The 16656-nt window shown below is 30.9% G+C and overlaps 1 protein-coding gene across 5 annotated transcripts in view; it reads left to right on the top strand.

The window, feature by feature from the left end:
• tna (Zinc finger MIZ domain-containing protein tonalli) overlaps window positions 1-16656 on the top strand; it is a 160748-nt gene that overhangs the window by 53920 nt on the left and 90172 nt on the right. For 3 of the 5 annotated variants that reach the window (XM_075378412.1, XM_075378419.1, XM_075378405.1), the window contains exon 2: window positions 5490-5651. The exons of the other annotated variants lie outside the window; for them this stretch is intronic. In XM_075378412.1, the coding sequence (XP_075234527.1) occupies window positions 5490-5651 (162 nt within the window). The remainder of the gene's footprint in view (window positions 1-5489; window positions 5652-16656) is intronic. 5 annotated transcript variants of the gene reach the window in all.

Below are 16656 nucleotides of genomic sequence, written 5' to 3'. Positions count from 1 at the left end.
TAACTTGATCGAAAGTAACTTCTTTAAATTACATACAGCTAAGAATCGATCAATATTGATATTAGTTTGATAAATGTTTCATGAATATAGTTTATCTTTACTCAAGAACACATGCTTATGTATAACGATTATGTGTATACGCCGTGCTTTAATATTATAAATTACATATTTTTAAATTCATTTCATTTTCATTGTAAATGGTGATCATAGATATGGTCTAATAATTTACCACGAACTCGGCCACAGTTTTTTTCCAAGAGATGACTTAATTTCTGCTGGTTAAAACTCTTTATGGCTGCACCTTATAATGAACATCCTCGTCTCGTGATTATTAAAAAAAAAAAGCTAACGATTTTTACTGGTGTATGTATCTAACGCGAGATGTGCCGGTAGTTACATGAAAGGTAAGCGTTTTAGATTTTATTTACAGACTGTGAAATGACAAGAAATATAGAATAAAGTAGAAACCGACAGGAAACCAGTTTTTATCAGAAGATAGTAGATAGACCTACAATTGAAATTGGGGTATATAAATCGTTTCTGCAATTATATTTTATTTCTTTACTTTTATAAACCCAGATATATTTTTATATACGGTATATAATAATAAAATTATATTTTATTATTAATCTTTTTTATAATGAATTGTTAATTTTGAATAACCTAAATATAAATAATTTTTTTCGTAATATTATAATTTCCATTTCACTAGTGGGAATGGAATCATACAACCGCATAATGTGGTTAAGAGCAAAACAGTCGCTTATTTCACGAGATGTTATCTGTCGTAATGATGATAATACGAACACGACTGTTGTGCTTGATATGATACATGGTTAAATACAAAAAAATAATTTCTAATTACATAACAGTTATAATACGATGTTTTTGCCTGTCGGTAACTGTTATTTTATTGCTTAATAGAACTTAAAAATTACATCATTTATGGGCATGGTAAATAGATATTATTCTTTTAAATGAATTTATCTGGGTTACGTTCTATATTTACACGCTGATGAAACTTAGAATATTAATCTAAATATTACTGCTGTAATAAAGTTTATTGTTCCTGGATATTTGTTTAAAGCATTTTTGTTGATATTTCAATTGATAATGTACTCTTTTTCACTCTTAAAAATTGTAGTTTATTTATAAATAACTGCACTATTTTTTGGATGGCAGTGCAGATAACTAATTTGTGGTCAGTTGTTTGAACATTCCCAACAACTGTAGAAAAAAAATTACGGCTTGTAAATCAAATACTGACGTCAGATTCAAATTCAGGAACCGTCATAAAGTGAATTATTTATGGAACAAATCTCCTTTAATCACGTTCTTCGTTGATTCATACTTTTTTTTCTTTGGGTCGTTAAATAGATTTTTCTAAATTCACCATCCATCTTTTTTTCTATCACCTTACAATTATTGGCCTACTAATTGTAAATTCTGCTCACTCTGTCGAAGGGAGTGCATTGCTGCCTCCAAAAACTAGGGTCCTATCAGGCGAATTCCAGCAGAATTCCGGCATTATTACCGAAAGGTACTTGCGGGAGAAAGTACCTTGGTAGTTTTTAAGGATAACCCAAGTAATAATATATCTAAATCGATCTGCTGAGGATCGGAACGCAATTCCGTCCTAAAACAAAAGAAAATAAATATATAACCGCCATTAAATAAATAAATACACCCCTCCCGATTTTAAGAGGCCCAGCAGCAAGGGACTGACGTCTAGGCTGTGCGATGAATAAGGGGATATATATTGTCGCGTGTTCACGGCTCGATCAGGATATTGAGAGATTGATAATTGAAAATATTTATATAATTACAATTTATTAGTTGAAGAACATAAATACGACAAGTCAATAACAACAATGATAATAAGAATAATCAACTCACAATAATAATAATGACAACAGCAAAGAATAATAATAATAATAATAAATAAATACAAATAATAATCATAGTAATCACAACCAAAACAGTAATAATAAACAGTGGTTACATACTAAACAGAATTTAAAGTAATCGTCAGGATTTATTTACAGGTAGTTAAATATAATTCAGTCCCATTGACAAAAGACATCAGCATTACCGATAGTCTTAACACTTTTAACCACTAGTCTTGTATTAATAACAATAGTACAATAGATATGGCAAGTATACAATTCTTTCACTGCAAATTTCTTTGCTATTCACAAATAAATCTACCCTAACAATTTTTGAATGAAATTTAGTAAATTATTCTCTATAGTCGTAACAGTAACTCACTAAAACATTTCTTGTTTTCGTGAGCTGGAATTACTCGTGACGTCACCATAATTGCGTCGAACCTGCACTAGAAATTCCCTTCTTCACTGACCTCCTCGCAGAATAGTCTCGCTTAAAACTCGCACAATAACATCTCGCTTAAAACTCTATTGTAGCACTCTCTCGCAGACTCTCCTCGCAGAACTGATTTCAACTGGTATTCCCCGGAGTTTTTATACTCCTATCCTCTTTACCTGTCGGACCGAACCCAACTCTAAGCGTGAGAATGATAGTCCGCCCTCATACGTTCCCATGAAATTCCTGCCCCGGTTCGGTAACTCTTCTCACGGAACAAACATTTGTTTATGTGTGTCAGTGAGCAGTATTACAAAAGACGTTTGTTAAACGGACCTGCTACCTTTACTAAAAGGGTTTATTTTAGCCCCTTTCTGGATTCCTACCATTATTATATTTTCTACTACTTTCTTAATTGGTAGGAATTCGTTACTCAGATCCGTTATACCGGTCTTGTTACAATATCCTCCTTCATCCTTACGCTCCGTTCAGATTTTTGACCGATTTCTTTACCCGTACATCTATAATGCATCAGTAATTTTTACTGATTTACAAACGTTAGGAAAATGAAACGATTCCTTGTATAGTATGTTAATAATACTGTCGGTATGAAACCTACTTGTAATAGTGTGAATTTCTTCATACGGTAATTTTTGTTAGTTTAAATGAAAAAAAAAAACAAAAAAAAATTATTTATATATATATATATATATATATATATATATATATATATGTATATATAAAATTACTGGGCTTTAAAGACTACGTTATATATTCTTTGTTCGAAAATCTTCATAAAATCTCATTTTTATTCGAATTATACGAAATGAATTTGTGGAATTTCAATAGACTTCCTAACATAGTACTAGAAACTGAAGAGTTTTGCTGATCAGGTCAGCCTACGTTTTATTTGCAGTTCACTACGTATTGGATATTTCTCGAGGTTTATTGCTACCAGGTACATTCATGAGCGGAGCTCCACCGTCTGTAAAGTTAATTTTTATTCTTATAAAAAAAGAACGATTAAAAGAACTAAAAATTTAATATCGAACATTTCTAATTTCGTATTACGTTTCCTAAGATTTTAATTAATAGTTCTTAATTTTTTTTTTAATTTCTCCTTTTTAGAATGAAATACTACTGGTCACAGCAGAAATCATCTTACCATTAGAATTATTGGTGGCATGAAAACGTTATAAGTTCTGTTAAACTGATGAAGAAATAATGCATTTTTCTTTGCATGTAATGTGATGCTATGAATGGTTGACATAGCTTTACTGAAATATTGGAAATTAAAAAAAATATTACAGTTGTTTTTAAGTTATCTTCTGTTCTTTTTGAAAAAAAATGTTTTTTTTTTAAATTACTTAAAAAAAAATGTAAACAGTTACTTTTTGTTAGTAGTTTTATGCATGTAATCAATGTGTCTTGCTGAACTGTGAATAAATAACAGTACTATTAACTATTGAAGTTTTTTCAGTTAACTGACCCTACTTGTATTGTGTAAAATTTGTTTCTGTGCGTAAGACCAGAATACAACAAATAGTTGTGTTTCCCGTTTCTCATTAAGATAGTTGTCCCGTTACGTTACTGTTCGCTACGCCAAACTGAACTGTCTTTTTACTGTTAGAACGTTTATATATCACTTGGAAATCGCTTGTAGATGCGTTTGAAGTACCATGATATTAAGATGAACTAGTGTCTAAGTAAATGATTAAACTATTTCTCCTACTTATTGTTTTCGTTTTTACCCACTGATAAATATGCCTAGCATAACTTCATTTGTATATGTTTATAGCATTTATTTTCAAAAAAATAGTAAAATAGTATAGTAATTATTTTTTCCTATCCATAAAATGTTGGATAAAATTTTAATAAAATAAAATTTTGTTAAATTTGTTCACTATCAGACAATTTTCCTAATGAAAATTTTTATCCTTTTATTGTCTAAATTCCTGGTTTGTTTGGACGATAACATTTTCTTGATTTTGATTATCAAGTTAAAGACATTTGGTTTTGGTAGCTTTTGAGTGCTCTATAAAAATATAGAAATATTTTCTTTTATACGCTTAATTAATGTACCCCCTAGTCTTGAAACTACTTACTCTTATCTATACAAACGTACTCACATTAACCATTTCCCATTGTTATATGTATAAATGCCGGTGCAGTATATTAATTTTATTAATTAATGAAATTTTAAACGCACTTTTTTGCGACAGTTAAAAGAAATAACATTTAAAAGGCTTTTAATGTCTGTGATTCCATTTATTTGGATTTCACTGATTTTTATCAATAAATGATAATATTATATTGCATTTTTATAATTTTTCCAATTTTTGTTTTCGAAAAAGGAATAGAAATACAGAAGAATGTTTTTGTGGTCATGTAACCTTGTAAAATATTACCTAGTTTTTTTATTTAAGAACCAGATATCCAAAGTTATGTTGAAGATTTTGAGATATCGGTATATGTAGACTACACGTATATTTACACGTATATGTAGACATTATTATTATTATAATGTTAATTCCCAATTTTTGTCGCTTTTTTGTCAGCAATTTTTTTTTTATTTCGTTTAATCGGGTTTTGTTAAGAAAAAGAAGTTGAAGTAGATGAAAACATACATGATGAGTGTATATTGAAGTCAGTGTGATACTAACCATATTATATTAAAAGCATAAATTATGCCTTCTTAATTGTCGGTTTTTCTACCGCAGTCAGAGCTACTATGGAATTGAAGGTAGTTAAAATGAATTTTTGGCTGAAAGCAATTGTTACTAGTATACAGCTACTTAACCATTCGTGACCTATTCCGTGGCTTCATTACATTCACGTTATTCTTTTTTCAATCGGTGTTGCATTTTTATTAAAAAAAATTATCCTACTGATTTAAATAATAAAAACAAAAAATATTCTGTTTTGTTTTTCTCTTTCTCTTTTATTCTTCCTCATACTGATTTTATTTAACGTTCGTGGTGTGTGAATGCGCGCGTGTCCATATATATATATATATATATATATATATATATGTCTGTGTGTGTGTGTGTGACTCCACTTGAGTGGGGAGACTTTTAAATGATTATGTGTATGTAACATTAGAGATATAAAATGTATACAAAATTGTCGTGAGTCAGGGGCGCGAGTTATGATGGTGACTTGTGCAGGGAGTGGTCGCCGGGTGGAGGTGCACAACAGCAGCTATCTGTGGTGACCACAGTGTGGGGCGTCACAACATCAACGCAGTCGGGGCCTCACGGCTACAACCAGCAGCAAGGGGGGACAGCCGCCAAGGGACCCGCGGGCTACCGCAACCAGACTACACCCGGGTGAGTTTTCACGTCCCTGCACGTCGCCATCTTACTAATACTTGCATGCTTTACTACACATATTAACGTGCACGCCTGATACTAATATAGTAATAATTAATTACTTATCATTAGCAAAACTTATACTGATACAAATAGCGTTTGCCTACAGATATTTGTATGAAGTGGTTCGGTTAATAATAATATTTAAAAAATAAGTTAAAGAAATACAAACTTTATTTTATTGCTGAAGACGTCATCATATACTAGTATGTCGTAAGCTGTTTAAAGTTCATTATGACTCGTCAAAGAGAAATAAAATAATTGATCAGAGTATGCGTAAAGCGAATATTTGTTGCTTAATTATGTTTTATAATGAGTCTCTCTAATGGCCGGGTTGTCAGTGATTTTAAGTTGCTTTCATGTAATTTATCAGTCATGAATTTGTAATACAGCGCGAGATCGAATCATTGGCGTTATTACATTTAAAAGGAAACTGCCCGGTTTACTTCCATGACCGCAATTTCCGTAAGAAGCGACGAAAACTGAGTTACACCCATACTAACAAACTTTCTTATTTTTTACTCGTTATATTTACTGTAAGTGAAGAAACTACCCTAAGCGGCATAAACATATTGAATTACAAAACTCGATAAAGATTTTAATATCGAGTACAGTGTACAGATTCGATTTGATTAACAGAGAAATTGTTAATATTTTAATTTGGTCGTTTGATGTTTGACTTCTTAGGCGCTGCCGAGATTAAGCGTTTGAATATGGGTATTGTTGAAAATACTCTTATTTCCAGATAATTTTTTATTGATCCTCAGGACCACAATTTTTTTTTTCTTTTGGCATCAATTCATTGACTTTAATGTTATTTAAATTCAACAACGTTTATTTTGTTAACGTTTCAATGCGTGTTGTTTGTTGTAAGAAAAGTACGAATACTAATTTGTATAATAATTTTTACCTAAAGTTGTATAAAAAAATTAGGAATTGCGTTTAGTGTTAACAATTTAGATACGATTGTTTGTTTTAGTAATTTGTGAAATTACATAGAATTTGATCTGAAACGTGGAATTTTATCAAACAACTTTACATTATTTGCTTGTTAATAAATATAATGACTTCATTAATTCAGTGCAAAGAGATAATAAGATATGAGATGCTATCAGTGTTGCCACGCGTACGCTTGCAGAATATATACAGCAATAAAGTTGATTTATTGATAGGAGTAACCTTTAGATTTATGGCTGATGAATCTAATAAATAAAAATGTTTAACAGTTGCAGTTTTAGTTCGATATGCAATAATAAATAATCTTACTTTGTATCAACAGTAACATCTCGCTATATTTTTTTTACATTATCCCTGTTCGCATTTTCTATTACGTTACCTACCTGTCAAATAAAATAAATATAATATATTTTTTAGTATGACTTTTTCATACTTTCCGAGTTACTGTTTCTGATAATTTGTTTCTGAAGTAAGTTAATATATTTTCGTAATTAAAAATATTTTTGTTCTGAGATTAGTTATGTTTATCGTTTTGTTAAACTAATAAAATTGTTTATCTTGATAATTTTTAACATTTTCATTGTAATGAATGATGTCAGATTTATAAGGAAATAACATTATCATCAGAAAATTGCATTTAATTAACACTGTAATGCATATGTAATTTAACTTTTTATTGTTGAACGGGTAGCAAATTAAACATTGCTACTATTTATTTACACACGTATAATGCACTAAATTAAAGGTATTGTTGGAATTTTAAGGCACCCCTCTTCTATTCGTTACACGTATTTTGTCGCATACGTAAAACCATATGATTTGTTAAAATTATTTATGTTAATTGAGTAATTTGTAATTTATTTATTTAGTTCGTAATTTATTATTTAGGAATTTATTCTAATTCATTAAAGAGAGATGTCATGGTAGGAAACGGAAAATATTTTCCTGATGGGAAAACAGAGTAGAAAAATAAATAGTACATATGTATCACATGACCTCAGAAATACATTACATATATGTACACAAATGGATTTTCAATCCGGTTTCATATTGTATTTCAGGTTATTTATTCCCGTTTTTTTGTGTTCTCGATATTGCTTTCTTCTCATCTGACGCATTAGAAGTTTTAAAAAACTCTGCTGGCGCCAGTGAACTTTATCGTGAACATTTCCACTTCATCGCCTTTTCTAAAGTATGCGAATTCATTATCTGAAATGTCTTCCTTCATGTATGTGTTTTCGTGTGTAGTGTCATAAGTATGAGCTAAACGGACGTAATTATTATTTGTACGTTATTGTTGTTATTATGTAGATTTGCATGTTCTAGCGTCACGAAATCCTCGCAAACATTTAGCACAGGGGCAATAGATGAATTATTTTAACGTTTTAAAAAAATATTTTATTTCTACATTACCACCGATATCACTTTAAAAATCGAGAATTTAAAATTAATGATTAAATTATGGATTTTAATGGAGTTTGCAAAAGAAACGTCGGCTCAGTAATATTATAAGTAGTAAACTATTCAATAAACCTTTTTATTTATTAATTATCTTAAAAAATGTAATATCCCAATTTTAACATGAAACAAAAAATTCAAAAAGCTTGATATTTATGGGCTGTTTAGATTTATACTAAAACAAGTAAAAGGAATGTATATGTACCCAGAGCAAATAAAACGAGTTATATGAAGTTCTTTTCAAGTACTGCTCCTAAATTGTATAACATACTTCCTAATCATATAAAGACCAGTAGGAACCTAAACACTTTCTTAAAGCTACTAAGACGATGGCTAATTAATATTGATGATGCTGAAAGTATGTTCCATGTAATTACATGATTTATGATTACATATATAATTAATTGTAATGCTTTATACTATTAGTCTTAACATAGTAATAGATTTTTTTACATATATAACTTAGCGGGTAGCACTGGATGAAAGGTTTTTTAGTAAACATAAATATTTGACGGCAATTGATCTTCTCTATACTTAACTGCAGAAAAGATAAGTTTCCACCAGAGTAAATAATGAATTGAACCAAAAATAATCCTCCTATATAAGATAAAACTGTTTACTTTTTCCCCTTACTCTTAACTAAAAAGATTAATAGAAAAGGGATGGTGCCACAAAACGGGCAAGACCCTTGTGGACACCTAATCTTTCACTTATACAAATAATATAAATTAAGTATAATTAAGTTAAGTTAAGTAATAAATATAAAAACTGTATTATAATACAATGTTAAATTAAGTATGATTAAGTTAATTAATATTATAATTAATATTAGGATTACTCCATTAATTATTAATTCTGTAAAAGTGAAAGAAATAAAGAAATAGAAGTATTTAATTTTATGTGAAAAATAATGTTTGGCGTGATGAAGTTATCGTCAGTAATGTAAGATGAAGTTAAATAATTAATTCTTCTATTTGACATTTTTTAACTGCCTCTGACTGAATGACTTGACTGAATTTGTGTGTGTGTGTGTCTTGTATTCTATATATACTTGTTATATTGCAGATATGTCTGTTATGATCGGTCAGCATTAGGCAAATGAACATAAAAGAAAATCATTTTATTGCAAAAATTGAACTAGTACGAAACATAGGCTGTATTCTTAATGAACGTGTGACCGTAGCAGACGAACGGTTTAAATATTTTAGACTGATTTTTAATTTTTGAAGACTAATGTGATATTGTATAATATTTCCATACATTTTTGTGCAGAATTTTTCATCCAAAAAAAGCCGAACTTTAGTTTACTTTATTTTGAAAGTATTGTATTAATTTGAATGGGAAATAACATGCACTACCGACCTGTTCATTATCATGTATTAAGTGTATTATTGGTTGTTTTTCTTTCAAGTATTACATTTTTAATTTTCTATTTTCTTCATATTAACACGGATTTTGCTAGTGATAGGGTTTTCACCTAACTCCAATTTTCGTCTTCAATTTTTGTAGCGATCTTTATATGAAAATTTTTGATTTTTTTGTCATGTCTTACATGCCACTGCTAAAAATTAAATTTATAGCTTATTTCATAGCTACCGTATAGTTCAGTATGCAAGTTATCTTCGTTTACTTTTGTTTGTTCTTCTAAACTGGGCCGGCTGCAATGTAGATGGGCGATATGAATTGTGTACGTCTGCTATATGGTTGTTTTTGTGTTTTTATTGAGCGAAAAACGCTTTGGTTTTATCATCGCCCGGAAAAAATTTTATGAAATAAAAAAAAAAACTAGCTTAGAAACTAAAAAATTAAACAAAACTTGTAACTAATATCTCAGCTAAAATTTCTCTTATAAACTATTTAAAACTAATCTCACAGCCGTAAAGTTGAATTAAAAATGAGAGTAATGATAAAATAAAATGAAGTAAAATAAAATTTAACTAGAAATAAAAGAGATTAATAAAGTCCAAGAGGTGTGTAAAGGGCCCCTTCTCGGATAAGGAAAGACTAAAAAATAATATAAAAACTGTAACTAAGATAAAAAGTAAAACTAGGTTAAAAACTAAAATATAAAAAAAAACTAAAACATGCAACTAATAACACAGATAAAATATTACTAAAAGCCCACTAATATCACTAAAAAATGTATAACTAATAGCACAGTGGGAGATTTAACAACATAAAATTTAATAAAAATAAATAAATAAAAAATTTAAATAAAACATAAATAATTTAAATAAAAATTAAATGAGGTTCCAGAGGAGTGTAAAAGGCCCTTCTCGGATACAGAATAAAAAAAAACATAACAATTAAATGAAAAGAAAAACAAACACATTAAAAATAATTCTTCAACGCTAGAACAAACAAATATATATATTACAATTTTAAATTATGTATAAAATATTAACACTTCTTAAAAATAGCAACACCCTGTCTAAAACTTCCTTACTATTGACCAGAATAATGTTTCACTTTAATTTAAATTTACGACGCAAGGCTGCATAACATATGCAATCCCCAAGTATGTGGCACACAGTCAAGCGGTAGTTGCATCGTACGCATAGTGGTGCGTGTCCTGCTGACATGGATACTCGTGGTGATTGTGGTATGCCCTAACTGCAATCGACAGAGGACCACTTCCTCCCGACGAGTTTTTCTGCATGACGAGTCCCATGGTAACACAGAATCTTTAATGTGCCGGAGTTTGTTATCAATGGTAGCCATCCAGTCACCTTGGCACTTTGCTCGAAGAGACTGTTTTACACAGTTAATAAAGTCAGAAGCAGCAGCACGAGTGGTGAAAGGAGGTTGATTACATGCGTCTTTAGCAGCGGAATCTGCACGTTCGTTACCTGGAATTCCCACGTGGCTAGGAATTCAACAGAAACTCAGTTGTGTGTTGCGTTGGTTACTTGTTTAAGTTGTATTGTTATTACGTCATCATCGTTATCATCATCACCATCATCATCATTATTATTGTTAATTAATAACTGTACTTGGTATTTGTATTATATGTATCAGTATTGGGTTTCGATTCTTTTTAAAAACACAATGCAAATTACAACATAGCTTAAATTTTTTGCATCGTTTTTTTTCTTGTATAGAAACAAGCTGATACCTAGCACAATAATAAACGTTGTACTGTATCAACTGCAATATGTACGCAATTGCTTATATTTATCATGATATAAATAGTTAATTTTTAGCTTGTGAGTGTTAATGGGATGTACGCAGTTTATTTTGACTACAAACTTTTTTTTCTTTTTTTTTTAAGTAATGAAAAAGTTATAAACTATATTTGAGTATACTGTATGCATTTAAACAAGTGTTTTATTATAGAAGATTAATATTTGTTTTACAGCATATTGTTTTATTTTAAAGATATGCGTTTTAAATGTAATTCACACTTCATGTTTCTCTTCTAATGTTACCGTTATATCTTTTCTGGTTGCATGAATCTATTTAACGGTTTAATTGGTTGAAATTTCAGAAATATGCAACAATTTTTCGATTAAATTTTTATTTGTCGATTCGACCAAAACTGTTTCTTATTTAGACCTAAACGTAGACATAGATGTAAACTATTCTTGTATGTATACGTTACTTTTTCTATTAAAGCGTACATGTACGCGCGCACCTCTGTGATATTTGATGCGATTACTTCCTCTGTTCAATTGTACCGGATGATTCAAAAAGGATTTCAAAGGTTTAAAAGCATATAACAATTTATTTAGATATCTTACAGATTTGGTTGAGGTTTCATTTTATAGCAAAACACATAAAGTCTTGACTCGTGTAGTTAATTAGTGACGAATTGGGCCATCTGCGCTGTCACTGGTGTTGTTAAAAATGGATATATTTACTGATGCGGAACGTTCTCGCTGTGTGTTTTGGTTTCACAATTTGCAGTCAGCAGTTGCCGTAGAGAGTACGGTAGGGAGCCTCCTAGTAGACCTACAATTTACTCTTGGCACCAAACCTTCGTTGAGACAGGTTGTTCTGATAAACATACAAAATCACCAGGATGCCCACGCGTTCATGAAGCTACTGCGGAACAACTCGGAGAAAGCTTTTCGTGTAGTCTGAAGAAATCGATTCGACCTGCGTCATGTGAGACTGGCGTTCTACAAACGACTGTTTGGTATGTATTACGTAAACGATTGTTCTTGAGGCCGTACAAAGTAACAGTGGATCAACATATTACAGATGACGACAACGTTGCTTAACTGCAGGTTTGTGTGGACGTGATGAATAAAACTTCAGACAACGATCCGTTTTTAGACGATGTAATTTTTAGTGGTGAGTCAACGTTTCACATCAGCGGATAGGTGAGCAACCATAACTGCCGATTACGAGGTATTGAAAACCCTCATGAAACTTTGCAGCACATTCGTGATAGCCGTAAGCAAACAAATACTGTACGATCCGTTCTTTCAGGAGGCAACCATAAATGGTATCATTTACCTGGACAAGCTTAACAGTTTTATTTCCTCAGTTAGACGATGATGACCAATATGGACGCCATTACCATCAGCAAGACGGGGTATCACCTCACTACCGCCTAGAAGTCCGAGATTTTCTTGATACTTGATTCCGTGGAACGGTCGTGAAGGTCCAATTGCATGATCACCTCCTCCCCAGATTTGACCCCGTTAGATTTTTTCTTGTAAGGTTTCATTAAGATCGGGTTTATGTGTATCACCTTTGCTTACTGATCTTGTTGACCTAAGACTTTGAATTAACGCCGCAGCTGCAGAGGTAATGGCCGACTTGCTGACTGCAGTCTAGAATGAAATCAGCTTCAGGTGGGATGTATGTCGCATTACAAATGGAAGCCATATCAAACCAAACCAAATTATTTCTAATTAATTTCTTCTGTTTTATTCAAATAATAGCACTATTTTAATAACACCTGCATGCGATAACGCTATTTCAGATACAATAGTAATAATTTTCAATTAAGAAACTACTGAAAGAACAAGTGATCGACTTGATAGGAGTGGAACAGAAGAAGAAATAGGGCACATGAGGAGGACCGAATGTCCTCCTCATGAATATTGCGTGATAAATTTTATATATTTTTCTATGAAATGAGACCTCAACCGAATCTATAAGTTATCTGGATAAATTTTTATATGCTTTTAAAGTTGTTTACCCGGGTGTTTCCTGTGCATTTATCTCATGCTTTGTCTCCATCATTAGTGTACCGAATTAATCACTTTTAGACTCGATTCATAGTGACCGTATTAAACGTGTCTTATATAAAAAATTTCTGATCACGATGTTACAACTTAATTATAAACGTAAAATATTAGATGTTATAATAAAAAGTTAAACAACGTAAAGTTTTACCGATTTCTTTAAAGAGACGTATTTTACTTATAAATATGAATGATATGTTACTTAAAAGTTTTTTCAGTTAATAAAATTTTAATGTATAGTTATTAATATTGTATACATGTTATTATTTGTATTTAAATTTTTTTTTGTGTGAGATTGGCGTTAATTAGTTAATTAACGTTTACGGTTTTTTTATTAGCGGTTGAGGTATTTTAATTTACTTACTTTTCATCATTTAAATCTTTAAATTACTTGCTGATGAATGGTGTGCAAAAAACAAGAATCAATGTTGTGCGAGCTGAAGGTATTCTGATGTAGCGGTACTTGCATTAAAAGCTGTTGTGAACTGGATATTATTACGGAAAATGCACTGTGTGTATAGTAAATGTATATTTCTATGCATGCACTACTTTAATGCATTTACTGTTCTGAATTACCGTAGTGTGACCCGATGATACTAGTGTTATGGTATTTGCAACGGTCCTCCTCAATGTGCCCTATTTCTTCTTCTGTTCCACTCCTACCAAGTCGATCATTTGTTCTTTCATTAGTTTCTTAATTGAAAATTATTACTATTGTATCTGAAATAGCGTTATCGCATGCAGGTGTTATTACAATAGTGCAATTATTTGAATAAAACAGAAGAAATTAATTAAAAACAGAAGAAATTAAAGAAATATTTTTGATTATGTTAAATTATTAATACCGTTTTATAATCTGAATTACTTCGTGAGATTATATTTTTCTCTCTAAACTAATTATTCCAGCTAAACATGAATTAAAGACATTTAAGATGCGATTAAAAAAAATAATTTACCCTTTTAAAATGGTTTATTAAATTACGCTGTGATAATTTCTCGAAGTAAATTTAAATAATTTATTTAAAAAGTAAGACTACCATGTTAATCCACCGGGTTGGTCTAGTGGTGAACGCGTCTTCCCAAATCAGCTGATTTGGAGGTCGAGAGTTCCAGCGTTTAAGTTAAAGGCAGTTACTTTTATACGGACTTGAATACTAGATCGTGCATACCAGTGTTCTTTGAAAGTTGGGTTTCGATTAACCACACATCTCAGGAATGGTCGAACTGAGACTGTACAAGACTACACTTCAGTTATACTCATACATATTCCGCTCTGAAGTAATACCTGAACGGTAATTCCCGGAGGCTAAACAGGAAAATATAAGAAAACTCTGACATGTACGAGATCGTAGGATTTCTATTGATAAATGTTATTGTCGATAATATTTATTTGTTTAACACATAAATACTGTTCTTACGTTTAACTGACTCCTTTTCATTTTATTAATAAATCCGCTTCCCTTTTCTTTTTGTCACCTATTAATCTGTTGTTTCGGATATTTATACAAAATTTGAATTTGAACGTGGTCAGATTGTGGAACATGACAGTGGGATAATTTGTAAGCACAAAACTGGCTTTTAAATTGTAAAATTTAAGGAAAATAATACTCTATATATAAATCTCGTAAATTTTGACCCGGTAAGTTCTTGAGTTTCAAATTTACAATCATTTTGGTGATATGTTTTTAATTTAAACAGATTTTATGACTTTTTCTAACGTTTACTAATGAGGCTTATGTACCTTTGCTATACATTGATTGTAAGGTTAGAAGATGGAAAAAAAAATTGGTTTCTTTATTTTATTTGTTGGGTTCGTGTAACGGAAAGTAAGTTAGCTCTTCCAGCCGGCCTCCGTGGCGCGACTGGTAGCGTTTTGGCCTTTCTTCCGGAGGTCCCGGTTTCGAATCCCGGTCAGGCATGACATTTTCACACCCTCTGAAGCAATACCTAACGGTGGTCCCGGAGGTTTATAAAAAAAAGTTAGCTCTTCCAATGAATGAAATGTTTTTATCGATTTAGTTAGATAACATATCGTTAATGTTGTGAACACATCGGATTTTGCTTCTGTTTTGCTCTTTTACAGTTAAATTAGAACAAGCCGGTGTTGACTAAAAGTAAAATTTATTGGAAATACATTGAAGCCATTATTTGTCGTATATAATGCACAGTGAGGGAGCGTGTTTGCGCGCTTACGTATGTCTAGGCTAGTTTGGGTGTTCTTATGAGAATTTACCATTACGTAGATAATTTTATGCAACTAATATTAATAAAATTGTATTTATATGAATACCTTATAATATCTTAAATTATTTTTAAAATGTCATAGTTCCTTCCATAAATTTTACAATAAACTTTGTTTATTGGTATTATATGCGATTCCGGTGTCGGTTGATTGCAGTCGTATAGGCATGTGCATCCGGTATCAATGAATACAAATATCTGTATTCAAGGTCTCTCAATTATAATCCAGAAGTATAGAGAATAACATTACACACGGTAAGCTCGTGCTAACACATATCATTTGAGTCCAGCATCCTGTTCGTTTTTGTTTTACGTCTAAGAAATCTATTGCATCATGTAATAATCGGTCTATTTTATTCGTTTGTTGTAAGGAAAATTTTTTCACTATTACACCGATACTAATGAAAAAAAAAAAATTTAATTACTCAGAAAAAACTATTTTCTTGCTTGTTTGAAAATATTTAATATTCGTTCGTTTAAGCTTTATGATAATGCGCAATTCAATATAGGCTGTTAATAATTTTAGCTCGATATCAATGACCGACCGGATGACGACACTCCACATCCTAGATCTATTAAAAGAAAATAATACATTTATGTTAATTATAAAAGTAAGTTATCTTCCCTCTTAATGATTGTTAAAATCGTCCTTATCTGAGTCTGATCAGTTCAGTTATAATTAAATCATACCATTATATCTAATGTGTAAAAGAATGGATTTTATATAAATTTCCTTACTGTTTTTGTTTTGACAGAAACAGTGCTTCAAACACTGAGAAACAGCTTTGCTTCTCTATACGATTCTCTCGAGAGTGTCAGCACTTGTTCTAATTCCTGATAAGAATTTGATATTTATAACTGTTTCATTTATATTTGTCTTGATCTTTCTTTATTTTTGCTGTTTAGCCTCCGATAATTACCGTTCAGATAATACTTCAGAGGATGATATGTATGAGTGTAAATGAAGTGTAGTCTTGTATAGTTTCAGTACGACCATTCCTGAAATGTGTGGTTAATTGAAACCCAACCACCAAAGAACACCGGTACCCACAATCTAGTATTCAAATCCGTGTAAAATTGTCTTGATCTGTACTGTATTTATCCTTATG

This window comes from Lycorma delicatula, chromosome 1, assembly GCF_047948215.1.
Source record: "Lycorma delicatula isolate Av1 chromosome 1, ASM4794821v1, whole genome shotgun sequence".
NCBI lineage: Eukaryota > Metazoa > Arthropoda > Insecta > Hemiptera > Fulgoridae > Lycorma > Lycorma delicatula.
This window is presented reverse-complemented; position numbering and strand designations above follow the sequence as displayed.